This window comes from Triturus cristatus, chromosome 7, assembly GCF_964204655.1.
Source record: "Triturus cristatus chromosome 7, aTriCri1.1, whole genome shotgun sequence".
In the NCBI taxonomy this organism is placed as follows: Eukaryota; Metazoa; Chordata; class Amphibia; order Caudata; family Salamandridae; genus Triturus; species Triturus cristatus.
In genome coordinates this window covers 1,352,161,736-1,352,180,033 of record NC_140590.1, presented here as the reverse complement: position 1 = coordinate 1,352,180,033, position 18,298 = coordinate 1,352,161,736, and the positions used below count along the sequence as shown (strand labels likewise).

Sequence of the window (18,298 nt, the reverse complement as noted above, 5' to 3'; positions counted from 1 at the left end):
GGCCGGGTTCGGTGGGTGCAGAGTGGGCTGGATTTGCGGTTCCTGGCTGGCACCAGAAGCTGCAGTTCAAACACGTCCGGTGTTTATGGGAGTAACAGCTTGGAAATTGAAGGCAGGCAGGTCCTCTGGGGTTTTTGGGGTTGCTGTCTGCTGGACACGCCGGGGCTTTGCAGGTTCGAGGGGAGACAGGCCAGTAGAGCTGGGGCCAATTCAGTGGGCGTGTTCCCCTCTTGTTAGCTCTGCACGGCTTCTCGTCTTTCTTCTTCTCTTCTTTTTCTTGTGGTTGCTGGATCTGAGGAAGGAAGGTTCAGGGTGCCCCTAAATACTACATTTAAGGGTGTTACAGGTAGGTAACGGGCAGGGACTAATGGGTCCCTTCCCTGGGGTGGGTACACCCCCTATTATGCCACTCTCCAGTGGGAGGGGGGCAGGAGCCTGTCCCTGGTTTGCTGGGTCCCCTCATCCTCAAGATGGCGGGGACTCAAGATTGTGCTTCACCTCGCCTCCCCCACCTTAAGGGTGTAGTTGGCAGAGGTGGGCACACCTCTCTTCCTCACTTGTTTTTCCCGCCGGTTCTCCTGCCCAAAGTGGGGAGTTGAACCAGTGGGGACCAGTTGCTAAAAGCAGCAAATGGTCTGGAGAGGCACACAAAGGCGGCATGCCTTTTGAAGCTTCTCGTTCGTGAACCCTGCCCATCCTGGGGGAGGAGGCTTCACACCTCGTCCCAGGATGTGCATTGTTTCAGGCCCCCGAGAGCAGCAAGCTCTCGACCCAGGGGTCCAGAAACATGTCTGGTGGTGGCAGCCTAAGCAGCCACTCAGTCAGGTCACTAGGAGTTGGTTGAATTTCAGGGGGAATCTCTTGGGGTTGGTTTCTCTCCGGGGGTTACTATTAGTTGTCTACGGTTGGTCCGTAATACATCCCGCCTCCGTAGGGGCGTCCTTCCCTGCTGTTTAATTGGGGTTTTGTCACTCCTGTTCTTTCCTGGCATATTCTTGCAGCCTCGCTGTGCCTGCCTTGCCTGTCGACAGGTGGACAAGCGCCATGGGGGGCAGGTTCCTCTGTTCCGTTCCAGAACAGTCTCTTCTGTATTCCGTGAATACTTGCTGTATTGTTGCATACAGGTTGTGCTCTACATCTTTTCTTGTGGCTCAAGCACTGTCGGGTTCTTGCCTAGGGCAAGAGGAGTTCCCGCCGGCTCTGTCTCGGCTGTGTGTTGCCTCCTATTTCTTAGTTCTTCAAAGAGTGGCTCTTGTCTATGACTTTCTGCCTCCGGATCTGTGCTCCACCCCAGCTGTTTCTCGGGGTGTGGGTTGTTACTCACATTAGTAGCACTGGTGATGGGCTCCCCACCAGCTGTTTTCTGGTTGTGAGTTCTTACCCCCATTTGGCACAGTTGCTCCTTTAGGTAGCATTACCGTGCATGTATTCTTCTCGACATTCTTCTTGTTGGTAGACGGTGTCGGTCTATGGCGGTGTATGCTTTTTGGCGACAGGCTTCTGTCTGTGCCTTCTCTCAATCCTTTATTGGCAGTATCGTGGTCTGTTTCCGCCTGCCTCACGGGAGACCAGGTTTCTTCCCCCTCGGGGAAATGTTTTTTCTGCATTCTGTGACTGTTACGCCGCACACCGGTACAGTGGTACCGAATGAGCGACTCCCCTGTTTATTGTTTCGTCACTTCACGTATGTGTGGCAACATTCCTGTCTCTCTGTGTATGTCGTAGGTTCTACACGCCTTAGGGGTGTTCGCATTCTAGGTTCTTTTTGCCCTAGTATCAGGCCTTCTTGCTCACTCTCTCCTTCAGGATAGAGTTTTCTCTGTGTTCCTGGCTTTGCAGGTTATCCCCTCACAGTGGTACCTTTTGGTACATTTAGCTGCATGCCTACCTACTGAGCTTTTGCTCAATGGTGGCTCTTCTGTCTCTGCTGGCACTAGCCTCTAGGTTCGGCCCTGCCACTGTTGTCACATGTCCTAGGGGGTACACATTTGATGTGTGTTTCTTCTTGCACACACACGGGCCTCCTGTTGCGGCTCCTGTTCTTGGCTGGACAGTCTTCAGACTGTCCCCCGTTTCATTTTGGCATCCACTGTGGTGTATGTTCAGGCGGTATGCTCTATTGTTGTCATGTTGTTTTGCCCCTTAGGGGCTTCGTTCCTCATGGATCATAGGGACCGGTGCTGGGATCCTTCTTTGAAGGAGTCACTGCATTGTTTCTTACGTTGGCACTGATCTTTCTAGTTCTCTATTTCCTTTCGTCTGTGTCTCGGCGAGAGAGTTCTCACACCGTCCCTTGTCGGATTTTGGTGTCTTTGCCGTCCCTTGTTTATGTTTCTTACGGAGTTCCCTGGGTCTAATGTCAGTTACCCTGGCATTGTTGTTCTCACTGTGTTTCATCAGCCCTTTGACGAATATGTTCTCCTGGAACTTGGTGGTTGTTTCGCAGACCCTCCTCCTATGGGGTATGGCTTTGGAATCTATTCTAAGTTAAGGAATCTGCGGCTAGATGTCTCTATCAGATGGAAGAGTTACTTACCTAGTGGTAACAATCTATCTGGTAGAGACACAGTCTAGCCGCAGACTCCTTAACGCCCGCCCATCCTGCCCGCTCTGCGAAGGCATTTTCATAATGTTTTTCCACCTAGCCCCCCTCCCCCCCATTCCCCTTTATGGTGGCCTTGGTCTTCCAGAGGTGTGCACTTGCACCTCACTCTGGGGTAGAGTGCGTTCTCCTGCGTGGGGCCCTTCAGCCTTCCCTCATCTTAATGTTTAGTTGGTGGCGTGTTCTTGCACCTTTCTTTGGCGAGGGTGGGGTGTTTGGCTTTCGAGCCCTTTGGCTCTCCACTCCGTCCACGTTTTTAGGTGGTTAAGGTCTTTACTTTTCACTGCCTTCTCATGTTGCTCCACCTGCGTTCTTTATGCGTGGAGTTATTCAGTTTTTTATTCCCTCCCACCGCCCACGCCTGTGCCTCCTTCTTTCTATGGCAGTCGGTTGGGTTGGGTTCTCTTTGGTGCTACAGTCATTCAATCTCTGGAGGGTGTGTCTAGTGAACCTTCTGGTGGTCGTTCACTTCTAGTCACTTGTCTTGCAACATGTTGCTTCGAGATTGTGGATCTTTTAATTTCCCTCCTGTGGTGACAAGCTGTGCCTGACTTGTCATATCTTTTGTGCCGCAGCCGTTACCCCCTTGAGGTGGGGCACAACTTGTCAATTTGTTGGGCCCTTGCTTGCAGCAAGTGCTCTGTGAGCTCCCTTCAGTTCCTCCGGGTACTGGGTGCTTTTTCTAGTTCCTATTGTTTCTCGTTCCAAATGATTTGACTCTCATTTTCATGTTACTTTTCGCTGCTTTTTCAACGATGTTGCTCTTTTGTAAGACACACTGTTCCTACGCTATCACAGTTTTTTGCATGGCTCGGCGTTGTGGCATGGAAACGTTTCCTGTAGAAAACTGACATCAGCTGGCTTGTATGACTCCATTGCCATCACTTCCGTGTACGACGTCCGGACGGAGCCGGGCGACGCCACCTCCCGGCGTGCAGAGGTATTGCTGGGGGAAAAAGATTTTCCGGATCCAGTCTGACGCCTGGAGAGATATTCTAATTTAAGGAATCTGCAGCTAGACTGTATCTCTATCAGATATATTGTTACCGAAGGTAAGTAACTCTTCTATTAGGCCTGTTTTTTATCGTTTGCCATTATAAAAGGCTGTTGTCATTTTAACTCGTTGGCAGTGACGTAATCCATTAGGCCTAGGTGATAAATTCCGTTCTGCTTGCGGAATTTGGGTAATTTTGCGTTCCGCGGAGAACGCATAATTGCCAAAAATTCCACGCTTCACAGAATTTTTTCGTTGTTCACGCTTTCAAAATGCGTGTTCACGAGATATTTCCCCCCGAGCACGCAAACAGCGTTAGCGAACAGGAAAAAAGCATTGCAAATGGGCAGAACAAGCAATTCTGCGTGATAGCGGAACTCTGCGTGCTCGCGGAGATTTTTTACCGTTTCGCGGAGCTTTGCATAGTGCGACTGCGCAAATTCCGCCCACCCCTATAATCCATACCTCTTGCAAAGTTCTGCCAGGCCCGGGATTCATGGCAGCATCTTTAAGCACTTCAGGAATGTGAGGGGAAGGCTTGAACTGCTCTGATCATAGCTGAGTGCTTATCTCCAGCTCTCCTGCAAAGGGGGGACTCAGCTACTCTCACCCTGGTCAAGCAAATTCCCTGTGCCTGAGTTTCTCAGTCTCACACCTCTGCTGGGATTGACGGAGTGGTGGCTAGGGCCTAAAAATCCGCAGCTCACCACATTTAAAAAAAACAAAACATGTATTCTGCTGAATACAATACAATGTCTCTAGGACAAGTTTTGTGGTATATTGTGTTGCAGGTGCTAGGCCCTTTTACACAAGTGAGGTACCATTTTGTGTGGGAACAGAGCAGTAGAGGATTTGTTATTAACAATTCGATTTCTATGCATTTTTGCCTTCCAAATGTAAGCCACTGTGCTAGAAAGAAGAGCTTTTGCAAAATGCCCTCTGAATCACATGCTAGTATGTGTAACTCATAAATTAAGAGATGTCCAAATAACCACTGCTCGAATCTCAGTATCTGGTTTAAGTTTAAAAAATTCATAGGTTTCCTTCTTACTAATTTTTCACTTTTTATATTTTACCATACGAGTTACTCTATACTTGGTCACAATGAAAAACCATGGCAAGGTGCAGCTCAGTAGTTGACTTTGTACCTCAGGTTCTTGGAGAACCTACAAACACTATATATCCCCACGACTGGAAGACACAAGAGGACATAACAGTATATTGCTTCTGTAAAGTGGCAGTTGTGACAAGTTGCAGATATACATATTGTCACAAATGTTTTCAATATTTTTTTATTTGAACAGTTAGTCTGAGAATCCGTGGAGGGATGTTCACAAATGAGCCCTCGCTAAATTAAGAATTTTGTCTACTTTTAAGAAGTGTATAGCTTTCCGGTATCACCCAAGGGTTTCACACTAGTTTGGGAGCACAAAAATTAGGAAAAATTGTCTGCTACTTAGAAAAATGCCAAAGCTGTGGTTGAAAAAATTATTTTTGATTCAACTCTGCATGTTCTTGAAAGCCAGGAAGATGGTGATTTTAGCACAGCAAACCATTAATGGTTTCAGTTTTAGGAAAAAAATACTTTTTTGAGGAGCATTTTGTTCCTGTTTTCCCCAAAAACAAACATTTAGCTATATTTTGGCTATTTTTCTTCCCCTCCAGGGTAATCCACACACGCTTCATACCTTTAGAAGTCCCATTATGTTGGAAAAGAAAAAAGGATTCTAATTTGGCATGGATACCTTTTGTGAAATAAATGTTATGACCGAGTAAGTGTGAAGTTCCCCAAATAGCCAAAAAGGTCTCTGCACCCGGGTTAATATTGAACTTAGTTTAAAGGAGACTAGCCTACAAACAAACGTCCTTTCACAGCTGCTGCAAATGCATCTGCGGCAGCCAATTTTGAAGGGTTTTGTTTAAGTGATACAATTGGTGTTCAAAGATGGTCATTATGCATACCCTATGACATCAACCTTGAATGATTTGTAATATTTTACCCAACTCATTCAAAGGTGACTGCTGTGTATGAGTGCCCATCCTTAGCAGTCATCCTTGCATGAGTTTGTTCAAACAATACTGTCTAATTTATAGGTGCTCACCATGCTTGCTTTTGGGCACCCATCCAAAAAAATATGCAAAAAAAAGTATTTCTAGATTCAATCCTGCTAATAACAGGCTGGGTTCCCAATTTTAAAACAAGCATTTGCAATGCAATAGGTCTCGCATTACTGAAAGTTTGAGCTATTTTCATAGCAAGTCAAGGAAAGCTTTATTTGACTGCATCTTTTTTACAATCATAAAAGCGTACAATATTCATAAACAAATACAAGCAAGTACATTTCTCTCATCAATACATATTCATAAATGCTCAGTTATAATTCATCATAAATTTAAGAATATTACAGAATAAAGAAAAATCATCACATTAAATTCATCACAGTTTAAAACTTTTCCCATATCATACGTTTTTCTAAAGTGCAGTGCTTTCTTCAGGAACCTTGCTATGCGCCAAGCTTCATGTTTATTCTCCAAAAACTGGAGTCTAACAATAGCCGGACGACATTGTCTTAGCCCCTGCTGCTTTAAAAGTGGTAGTATCCACACTTAGCTTAACATCATATAATATTTACAAAACAGAGCTAGGTAGGTGTATTGTAGACTGTTCAGCCTGCATGTCATATGGACACAGTTGCAGTGACCTTGACCAGTCGTTCATTTTTGGAAAGGTTATCAATCTATGAACGATATCCAGCCTGAACCATGTTAAGAGAAGCCTGTCAAAGTTGCCTGGTACAGATATTGGGCACGATTGCATATCAAAGGAAGTTAAAATTAGCTGGTGTTGGTTTACGGTAAATTTTGAGCACTCTCCCGACATCCTTATCATACCCAAATGCTGGAGACCCTCCTTCCGCAATTTCTTTCTAGGGATTTCATACATACTACTGGGGTTGGTAAAGTATTCTGTGTGCCCTAGGTTGCTCATAAAATTTCGGACATACCTGATACAGGGGATTTTTAATACCCCCTCATGTTTGAGGCAATCTTGAAGTATCTCTCTGTTTAACTTAGTTTGCTCTTATGTCCATATTCTATGCCCTAAGAGGATGGGTTCCAGTTTTATGAGGTCTGAAATATACGGAAGACCCAATTCCTCATGGCAGACAAAAGAGGTGCTAGCTGGGACAGATAGGAGATACCTTAAGAATTAGTTTTCCGCTACTTGAATTTGTTGAGCTATAGTGAAGCCCCATACATTTCGCCTTATAAATTTGGATAAGCTCTGGTGGGGGTTTCCTACCTAATTTTTTATAGAAGGAAGAAATGGCTGCTGTTGTCTTTGCAAAGGCCATCTTCTTTGTTTGTATTGCTTGTGCCCATGAGTCGCTTTGATTGAACATAATACCTAGATAGGAGAAGTTCTTGGTTGTAGCTAACTCATGCCCTCCCACGTACATGCTCCTTGGCCTGTTTTCCCCCCCCCCACACAATTCATAATATAGGTCTTTGACTTATTAATTGTAAGACCTAAACTCTCCATAAATTCTGTCTGCCTGTCTAGGGCCCTCTGCCGGCCGATTTGGGTTCTAGACATCAGTACTGCGTCATCCGCATAGCGAAGTGCAGGTACTGATCGGCCACCTACTATGGGGAAATCCTGGTTATTGTCAAGGAGTGCTCGTTCCAACCCGTTAGAGTACAAATTAAAAAGAAAAGGGGCCAGTACAGACCTTGCCTTATGCCCCCTTTCGATTGCGAAGGGGGCTGTGCGCTCGCCTCCTAAACCAAAGCACACAGTTGCTGATGCATCTCTGTACAAATACTGTAAAAAACGGGTAATATGGGAGTCTACTCCTAAGACTTCTAGTATCTCCCATAATCTGTCGTGTCTCATAGAATCAAAGGCTGCCGTGAGATCCACGAATGCCAAAAATAGGGAGCCCTTTTTTACTCTAACGTATTTCCCCACCAATAAGGCGAGGTTTAAACTGTGCTCAATTGTTCCCAATCGCTCGCGGAAGCCATATTGTATGTCTGATAGGACCTGTCTATCTTACTCCCATGTCTGGAGGCGCTCTAAGAGGATTCTACCGGCAACCTTTACCAATGAGTCCAACAGGGATATTGGCCGATAGCAGCTGGGATTATTACGATCCCCTTTTTTAAATATTGGGACTATTATTGATTCCCCCCAGGTCTTTGGAATTGCTTCCATACAGCTAGCATTAAAAACCTGGTTTAATATAGGCCCCCAGAGATCAGTGTTTTCTTTAAATAAATCCACAGGGACCCCATCGGGGCTCGGAGCTTTACCTCCCTTACTCGCTGCAATAGCTCTCCCCACCTCCTCCATTGTAAACTTCAAATTTGTTTTTTCCCGCTTCTCAATTGTTGTAACCATGCAACTTTCATTAAAGGGCTCCAACTTCGCATAAATCTTTGAAAAATGGCTAACCCAGGATACCTCGGGTATAGCGATTTTCTATAGAGGGGCCCCCCACTGGTTGTAGGAATGGGGTTTTCACTGCTCTCCAAAATGCGGCACTATCCTTGTGTAATGCCGCATCGTGGAGTGATCCCCATGCTTCCTTTCTCAAGACAGATTTTCTCTCGTTAAGTGCCCGTCTATACTCCTGTCTAGCTGTCTTAATATTGTCCGCACTTCTGGGCTGCCTATGTAACTCGTTTTTAAGGGTATTGTAGGCAGTCGTGCAGCGCTTGTCAAACCAGCCCCAGGGTTTGGTTCCGGTGTTGTATCAGCAATGAGTCGCTAATCCCAGCTGCTAGTGTCTCAAACGAGGTTAGTATGCTACTTGGTAACGCTGACTCGCTCAGACTTGTTTCAATGAAGGTTTTATATTTGGTGATTATCTGTTTAGTGACTACTTCGGGATCTACCTTAGACCATCGTAATGAATAACCATTAATTTTATCCAGTTTTATCGTTCCTATATCTCCTGTGTGGACGGCTGTCCTTTGTGGCCTCTGTGCTGGAAGTCCAATTGTTCAATAGAGGGGGAAATGATCACTCATGGGGTTATCCCCTACACTAAAATCGTTTATTCTCGATGCGTGATTACGTGATACAAGCATAAAATCTATGATCAACGATAAACCTCTCCGTTAAATGTGGGAGGCATAACGCTTGGTTTGGGCAATAGGTCATTTACAAAGCCCAACTCCTTATTGGCGGTGAGGTTATTAAATAAATCCCCCGATCTTGTGTGACAAAAATGTGAGTTACATAAATCTTCTTCATCCATAAAACCACAGCATGATTATCATACTATCTTTGGCACCTTCAAAGGTGGCCCTTATAAGGTCATTAACAATATTTTTTACCACATTTTCAAACTCAACTGATGGAAGTTATTATAAAAATTGATCAAAACAATGCTATAGGTCATATTTATGTGGAGTTTGATCAATTGATAATATCTATCCCCCCCCCCCCCAATTCTGGTTTGACTAGTGGCAAAGTATATACACAAATCTCCCATTGCTCTACCCCACGGCCCCTTTACTGCGGATATGTGCAGTGTTTTAAATCCATTAATATGTATTGGATCCATCACCCACGTTTCCTGCAAACAGAGTATATCAAAGTCTAAAATCAAGTCACACCACATTTGATTGTTCGCCTTATTACACAGCCCTGCGACATTCCAATATACAATCTTGCACAGATTATAATTGTTAATCTGATAGAGACTACTAGCCGCAGATTCCCTCACGTAGAATTATCCCCAGGCGTGAGACTGGATCCGGAAACTTTTTTGCCACAGGATCCCTGCGCGCCGGAACAACATCACGCGACTCCGCCCAGGCGTCGTCCGCGTACGTGACATCAGCGAGGTCACATAAGACCCGCACCGGCGCGCCTATGTCAGTTTTTTCCTTTTCCAACTTTGTGTGTGCGCGCTGGGATCCTGCTAACCAGGCCCCAGCACCTGTTTTCTATCCTAAAACTGTACCTTTGTACCAACAATTGGCACACCTCTGGCCAAATGTAAGTCACTTGTAAAAGGTACCCCTGGTATAGAGGGCCTTGTGACTAGAGATGGCCTCTGAGGGCTACAGCATGTATTGTGCCACCCTCATAGACCCCTCACCTTAACTGCAGGCTGCGTGATTTGGTGCAGACCAAACTGAAGCGTTGCCATGGCACACATCTGTGTGCCATGCCTACCGACACAACATGTGGCATGGCCAAGTCACACCTCTAGCAGGCCTATCTGAAAGAGACACGTTAGTGATAGATTCTTACCTTAGAATATTCCCAGGCGTCAGACTGGATCCGGAAACTTTTGCTAGCAGTACCCCTGCACGTCAGTAGGTGGCGTCCTGCGGCTCTGCGTCCATCGCTGGCGTTGTAAGCACTGAGATGATGTCACGGAGACTACTTAGGCACTACCCATGCGCGCTGACGTCAGTTCTTTCTTTTTCCGCGCTAGCAAGCGCAGATTCGGATAGATCACGTACCTTAGTCACTTTTTAACTACTCTTTTGAGATTTTTGTCTCCCCTTTTTTCTCCTGGTGCACGTAGGGATGCCTGGATTTAAGTCCTGTGGGGCCTGCCGTCGCAATATGTCGGTGGTGGACCCCCATGATGTTTGCCTCTACTGCCTGGAGGGAGCAGCGCTGGAGACTGCTGGAGGCCCGGCACTCGTCTCAACTCCGGTCCAGGGACCGTTCCCAGGACCGCTCACAGGGCTGCAGTCGTCGCTCCTTGGGCTCCAAGTCTTCGCCCTTCGGTAAGCGTCGACATAAAAAGAAAACGAAGAAGCGTGTTCGCTCTCCGACATCCCCCAGTCGGTCCTCGAAGGCGGGTGAGGGTGACAGCGGTTCTGCCCCTGCGGCTCCCTTGGAGCCTGGGAGTCCCGCGGCCTACCCACCTTACCCGGGTCCGTCAGCGACTCCCGAACAGGTGCAAGAGTTCCTTGCCACCATGGACCGTGAGTCAACCATTTTGTTAGGCGTGCCCCATTTCCCATTAGGTATTGCATGGTAAGTAGAGTATTCGTGGGAGGTTCAGTATCCTCTGGTGACTATGTGGTGCGTATGTATCTGGTTATATGTGCATGTAGTTCAGGGGCACCATGTACGTGTACAAACGTTGCATGTGACATTAATACACCCTCAGAGAAGAACTCTCCTATCATGGTAATGCCCGCTTCAGCCCATGCCTGTAAAGCACGGTTAGTGAGCAGTCCCGTTCGTGTAGGGATACCTAGTAGCGGAATAGTGGGAGCATACGGCGGTGTCCGTCCAGTGTACCTCACTGCACTCCTCCAGTAAGTAATGGCTATCTTTAGCAAGTGGGGTGTCGACGCCGGCAGGGGGGCCTGTGGTAGTAACAGCCTGTGGATGACCCCCTTGTCCCTATCCCGCAGTGACCTATCCAATTCTTGCAAATTACGTCCTGCAAGCCAATATGCCAGCCACTGTAGTTGGCTAGCATAGCAATACGTGCGCAAATCCGGTACACCCATCCCCCCCCCCCCAGTTTCGTAGTTAATTGTAATTTCGCTAGGCTGATACGTCTGCGCCCCGTGACCCAAATCAGTTCGATCAATAAAGAAAGATCTTTTTCTCATAATAGGAGGCCTGGGCTTTTTTTAATTTCTGCTCTATAAGTGCAGATGGCTGTCCTATATTCCGACTTCTTGTTGGGTGAGAAATCTTTCCTCCAGCTTATTTCCAATACCTTACAACGTTGTTTTAAAATGCGTAGTTCAGAAGAGAACCAAGGAGATTTATGAGGACCCCCAGTCTTTTTTGTCAATATTTTTGGAAGGACCACATTCAGTGTGCCCTCTATCAGGTTACAAAAGTCATCTTTGGCTTTGACTGGACTGGGATCAGGCTTAGGTCTGGTCCTTTCCAGTTCGTAGGCCCACTTGTCCAAGGGGAGCTTGGGCCAGGGTCGGCTCAAGCTCCGTGTGGACTGGGTATAGGATGTGGTGACCTGGGGAGACCAAGAAAGGGGGATAAGGAAATGGTCAGACCATGGTAAGGGAATGGGATCTTTCCTTTTTAAGTCCTCTAGGTTAGAAAACACGGGATCAAGGAGGTGCCCTTTAACATAGGTTCCTCGCAGAATCTTTTGAGGCATTTGAAAGGCCGCGAGGTCTCGCGCCAATTCAAGTGCTGTTACTGCTCCAGAGTCATCAAAATGCAGATTAAAATCTCCAAGGAGAGTAAAATTCGCCACAGTGTTGGCTTGGTTTACTACTGCTTCTAACAGGGATTTACAGAAAGTGCCTGTTGCCCTGGGGGGGGGGGGCGGCGGCGCGGCGGCGGCGATAATTAAGAATGCCTGTGAGAGAGAGGAGTGGAGTAAATTCTATAGCAAAGTGGGCACTCGCAGTTTGAGAGGGTTTCCGAGCAGGCAACAGGTTAGGTGGTCTTTATATATAATAGCAATACCACCGCCCTTGCCTGTCGTGCTGTCCACCCTCTGCATCAAGTACCCCTGGGGGAGTGCTTGAACAATATCTGGCTCTGTACTAGAGTTGAGCCACGTTTCTGTGTGAAACATGACTTCTGGGCAGAATCTTTTAAGAGCATCGAGATCTCTGCTGAATGTTTTGGCAGGGAACTACAATTCAACAGGAGGAGTTTATAAGAGCAAGTAGATAAAGTGGGCACGGTAATATGGGAAGAGAATTTAAACCTGCAGTGTGGGCAGCTTTCCGGTAACATTTCAGGCAAGATAGAATGAAAACATGTTGCTCCCAGGGCACTATTTAACTGATTGAGCTGTGAACTGGAGTAGCAGTAGCGGCCCTTGGGAAAGATGCAGGAGTTCTGGCTCCTGGGTGTGGATGGGCGCAGTTTGGCGCGCCCACTGTGCGGTCACATCATCAGGCGCTTTTAGGCGAATGGGCCGGCGCCGGGAACAGCAACTAGACCGCTGACCCGGCATCTGAAGTGCAAAAATGCGGAAGAGAGCGAAGTAGCCTCCTACCCCCAGAGCATTGAACGCAGCTCTTTTCCCCTTTCAACAGACCAGGTAAAAAACAATTTTAAAACTGATAAAAGCAATATTCAGTTAGCAGCAATATTATTTTAAGAACAATTCAGCCTGTAGAACCACTCCAAGTTCACGAGTGTTCTGCCTCGGATCTCTAAAACGGAATAAGTCATTCCCAGTGCCATGTTCCTAGCAACAAACTGTCCTTCATTTTGTTTTTACCAGCAGGGTCAGAAACTACCACTTGTCTCTCCATGTGATGCAGACATTCTGTCTGGCAGGCAATGTCTATCCCTGTAGGGAGCGAGTAATGGAGTTCAACTGTTGCTTCCTTTTTACCCGAAGTGGCTTTTTCTAATCAAATTGATAATGAAACCGTTTGAAATAATTTAAGGTTGGCCCACAGGCCGTGGCAGCTATCCCAAGCCATAGTGCAGCCACCAATTCAGTCCTTTTTGATGGCTACTTCTAATTACAGATTCCACCCATTAGAATATCCCCCGGATACCAGACTGGATTTGAAGATTTTTTTTTGTAGTGCTTCCACTCTGTGATAAGTGGGGTCATGCCGCTCCATGATGGACAGTACGCAGTGAAGTACATCAACAGTGCGGGCTAGCACAAACTGCATAGGCAGGGCTGATGGTATCAGTGTTGTGCTTCGCCTGGTTGAAATCAACCAGATTTCTTTCAATTTGCATGCAATGCTAATGAACATGCCCTTCGATTGGTTTCACCTCTTTGGAAATAAGGCAGACTTTGCTCGCAGAGGTTTTAAATCTAGTAGGCCCGCAGCTAGTTCCTTGGGGTTGTTGATCCCAGCAGAGCAATTTTCCCATCAGTTTTGCATATTTAGGGGATAATCCAGGGGGCTGGCATATAGGCAGTGACAGCCTTCCTGTCAGAGAAAACTAACCTTATGCCAACAGGTTCCACAGAAGCATATGAAATTTCCCAATGTCCTCCTAATGTTCTATCAAAGGAATTTGTTCTTCCCTATTGCATGCACCCATGTGGGGTTTGGGGCTTGGTGGGATGGGAAGGGCATAGGGAAATATGGCAGACTATTTATCACATGTGACTCAACCACTGAAGGGTCATAGAGAGTGGGAGCAAGTTTGTCCGGAGGGCAAGGGACCACCGTTCCTGCTCTCCCTTCAAAATACCGTTTCCACTAGAAAAATGAAGGGCCCTTATGTTATTAGTCCCACCTATTGTGGCTTTTTCTCACCTTACAGTGTAGGTGCACGTTCACTGAGGAATCGTTCTGGATACTCAAGCATTCCAATATTTTGGACCAGCACAATTGTGAGCAAAAAATTAACAGGATGGCCTCCCACACCTCCCAGGTGTCAGGCTTCACCATTGGCCATCACACGTTTGCCAAAAAATACTCTAATGGCGAACAAGCCCATGTTAGGGCTGTTGTTCTAATATTAGTAAGAAACTAAGGTGAAAAAGAAAGGAAAAAAGAGGGGGGAGTCGTTCAAAATAAAAAAATCCCTACTGCCCGCCAGTTCCGTATTTAATTTGTATTAATTGGTGGTGGAGAGATAGTTAAAAACATGAAATATAGGACAATAATAGCCCTGTTATGGTGCTAGTTGTCCACTCGGTCAGGTGACATGTTTCAGCCCTGTGATGGCCCCATAAGGGGTCCCGGGCATTCTTCATAACCGTAATGAACCCAATATGTCCCTATGGTGATTCCCTACACACTTCGTACAGTTATCGCGCATACAATATCCGATTGACACCTGGTCCAAACCGGGTCCTTCAGTATCGGTAGAAAACTTATCTACAAGACATAAAACATATGTGTTACAATGAACAGAAAAACATGTACATGCAATTAAGACAGACAGGTCTTCGTGAGTGGCCAGAATTAACTTCTACAAATAATTAGTATGCGATACTACTTCCATATCGTTTTGTAGTCGCACACTTCAATAGATCACCTGTTTTACATACACTGAAAATTACCCGTGTATGCACTAGTACACCTTCAAAAAAAGACCTTATAACTGATATTGCCCACGCAAAGGCCTGTGACGGCATTGTTACAGTTTTTTGTGTCAAAGATTCTTATCCTGAAGGTTTAAGTATTGTACCTCATGGAGGAGTGGGGGAGGCGGTCTTGTAGTCACACCTTCGTCAAGGTACTCCCTCACTGCATATCGAACGTGTATCTCTGTCCTCCTCCCAACATTGTGGCATTGACAGCCACTAGGCCTGCAATATTTGAAATGACAGCCCCTTTTAGTGGGATGTTGCATCTGGTATGGGTGGTGGTATTGCACTTATTTGAGTCAGGACAAACCTGGGTGTTAAATTTGATATGAGGGTGTCACCAAAGGTACTTCCGTGTACCTGAATGTATATATTTGTTATGTAATTCTTAACACTGGGTAGTGTGTGCATAATAAAAGTACTTTTCTTGTTTAAAAGAAAAGGCACTAACTGGACAATAATTTGAGAAGTGTTTTGTGTCAGCGAATTGGGGTTGCTAGCCCATACCACATCCTCTGAGTAGACCTTGAACTGCTGTGCCATCCTGAAAGAGTCAAGTGCTACAATGAGGTACGTGGTTCCCAGTAAAAAGAGAATTGCGGACTTATTAGTTGTGAAGAATTCACATCCTTCGGGACTAATAATCCATTTTCTTACATGTTGCTGCTTTGTTACCTGTTTTAAAGAAAATTTCAAACTATTGCTTGTCTGGTGCTACACTTGAAAAGATGCTTAACATTTGTTGTTTGTGTTTTTCTAGTTACAACATTGAGGAAACACAGTGACCTTCTCGCTTCCAAAGTGCTAAACAGTGACTTTGACCGCAGCAAGTTCAAATGCAAGATTAAGGATTGTTCGAAATTTTTCCGTAAAGCAAAGCTACTACACTATCATATGAAATATTTTCATGGGGTTGAGAAGACAGAACTGGTTCAGAAATCGGTCACAAGAACCATTCAGACCAGAGGTTCATCAGCTAATGAAAAAAACATTCAAGAAAATCCAAAAAGAAGAAGAACCACGTCTGGTTCTTTGAGTACGTATATACATGTTTTCTTCCACATGTCATTGTAGAGTATTAACTAAAGAAAAATGTGCATAATTATTTATAATCTTTGTGATGGACCTGTCCTAGTGTTTGGGTGCAAACTGCTGTATTTGTTTTTTTACCAGCTCCATTGTTGTAATTACTGGGTTAATGCACTTGTTCTTGATAGTACTTTATCTGGATACATACCTTGAGTGCTGTTGGAAAAGCTCGGGCCAGCGAGACAACTTAAAAAAAAAGTTATTTTCTGTCTATAAAGCTTGATGAAAGCTTGCCTTCGTTATCAATAGGCTCTCACTTATGGGCCCCCTGAAACTATAGTCTCTACTGTACAGGCAGCTAAGATATATCGACACCAAGGTTAAAGAATAATGAATTATAATGAATGATAAGGATGTTATTGGTCCATTGCTTTCCTTCTGAGAAGCAGTATCTTTCAAATGGCCTTCCTTGTCTTACTTTACAGATTCTCTTGTAGGAAAGAGGCAGCTGATTGAGAATGGGCAGGGGCAGTGTCACTTGTGAGCTAGACTTTAGGACCCTCTGTACAGAATCTGGTAAGTTGATTCACTTACCACTCTTCGTCAGTGAGCACAATAGCGCAGATCTGACTTTGTTATAGGCACTGACTTTAGCCCATAACTCTAGGGAAGACAGAAAACATGATAAACAATATACTTCAAAATAGTTTAGTAATTTGCTAGTTTGCCTATTAAAACCCAATGTGACACTTAGTGCATACAGTTATAAGCTAAAACATTGCTGTGTGAATGACTAATCAAAAAAGGAAAGATATTCGGGCAAACATGCTCAAGTAATGGTAAATATTCTTTCTTTGTCCCACTATGAAAGGTCAGTCTGAGTCATAACATAGTTATTGGGTAGAAATTGCTGATAAGGTTGAAAAAGGAGGTAATTAGTTTGGGGGGTCCAAACTAAAAAAATGTGCTTTTAGAAAAAGATTGTTCTGAAGACACCAGTTCATTATGGAACTGCTGGCATAAAAAGCAAGCAGGATTGTATTTGCTTTTCTAGGAGAGGTATTTGCAGATTGTGTTTTACAAGGATTAACAAAAGCAAAAAGATGGTTTTGTTATAATGCACAAAATTCCATAGTTATGGTGAAAGGAAATAGGCAGTGGACATCCGGGTTAAAACCATGCAGCCCCTGCCAACGCGGCATGTCGGTGATGGATCCACACATGGTTTGTTTCTGGTGCCTGGAACACAACCCAGACTCGATGTTGTGCTTCGACTGCTGGGCCATGACTCCGAAAGCTTTGAGGGAGTGGTTGATACCACTTCGTTCTCCTCTGAGGTCTAGTTCACAGTCCCGGAGAAGAGTAAGGTCAGGGCACCACTCCGAGTCTCCTAAGTCTTCATCCGTCGTCGAGTCGAACAGGTAAGAAGCACAATAAAGACCAGCCAAATTGTGCTTGGACTTTTCCCTGTCCGACGCAACAGGAGTCTCGGCCTGGTTCCTCTCAACCGGCACCTGAGTCTGCTCCGCTCTTCCCGGTAGCTGGAGTGATCCCCGCCCAGCTCAGAGAGTTTTATGACACCATGCGCCTTATATTTGGGTGACCGAGCTCAGAGGGGTCTCTATCGTGTTCCACACTGGCGGCTCCAATGACACCCCCGATCCAGTGACAGATCTGGACCGGCGCTGGGCATAGCATTGCGAGCTTCCCAGGCCCAGACACTGGACTCCCAACCCATTCTCATCCCCGACGAGCAGGATCGGTGACGACCACTGCAGATAACGGCGCCAACAGAACTCTTAGGTCCTAGGTCAGTTTCTCAACCTTATTCTGAAGGGCAAAGAATGGAGGAAGTTTGGGTGGGGTTTCTGGACCCTTTACAAGACAAGCCTTATCAAGGCATGGACTGGTACGAGGAATTGAGGGAGACCAGCGATCTGGACCCCTCTCCAGATGCTGGCCTTCTTTCTCCCCCTACCGTGCCTACGAGGAGGGAACATTATATTATAGGGTGGTGCGAAGGGCAGCTGAGGTCCTGGAACTTCAGCTCTATTCCATGGCAGTCTAGACAAATATCTTGACCGAAGTCTTGCAGCCAGATGTCTCCTCCTCAGAACCCCTGCTGCCATTCAACGAGGCCTTAACTGATGTCCTACTGGGAACCTGGTCCGAGCCCTGCCCTGCCCAGCCCAATGCAGGGGCTCCTGTGAATAGGACTGTTGCCTGCCGCCATCGCCCTATACCAGGCGACCCAAATTTCCTCACCAACCGCCCTATCCCCGAGAGCTTGGTGGTCCAATCCTCTACCTCCCATGGTACGTTCCCTTCTGCAGCACTGAACAGTGAAGCCAAGAAGCTGAATATTTGGGGTAAGAAAATGTTTTCTGTTTGCATTGTGGTATGTGAACATCGCATGCCTGTTTGGCTGTTACTCCCACTCACTGTGGGAAGCTCTTGTGCACGTGCTGCCACAGGTTCCTAAGTGGCCTGTGCCATCCTCTCCCAAGCAGCATCAGACAGGAGAAATGTGGCAAAGTTTGCCATTCGTTTTGGTCTCAACACAACAGATTCGCTGGGTTGAGCGATTTCATAGACGGTGGCTGTGCGACGCCACGCCTGGTTGAGGACTAACCCTAATCCTCCAAACCTTCCTAGTCTGGCCCTTCCAGGTCATGGGTGGCC

General features: G+C 46.1%; 1 protein-coding gene across 3 annotated transcripts in view; it reads left to right on the top strand.

Annotated features, from left to right (window-relative positions):
* The window catches only part of PHF20 (PHD finger protein 20), a 1,063,788-nt gene that overhangs the window by 640,258 nt on the left and 405,232 nt on the right, over nt 1–18,298 (top strand). For all 3 annotated transcript variants that reach the window (XM_085619024.1, XM_085619022.1, XM_085619023.1), the window contains one exon: nt 15,348–15,623. In XM_085619024.1, the coding sequence (XP_085475150.1) occupies nt 15,348–15,623 (276 nt within the window). The remainder of the gene's footprint in view (nt 1–15,347; nt 15,624–18,298) is intronic.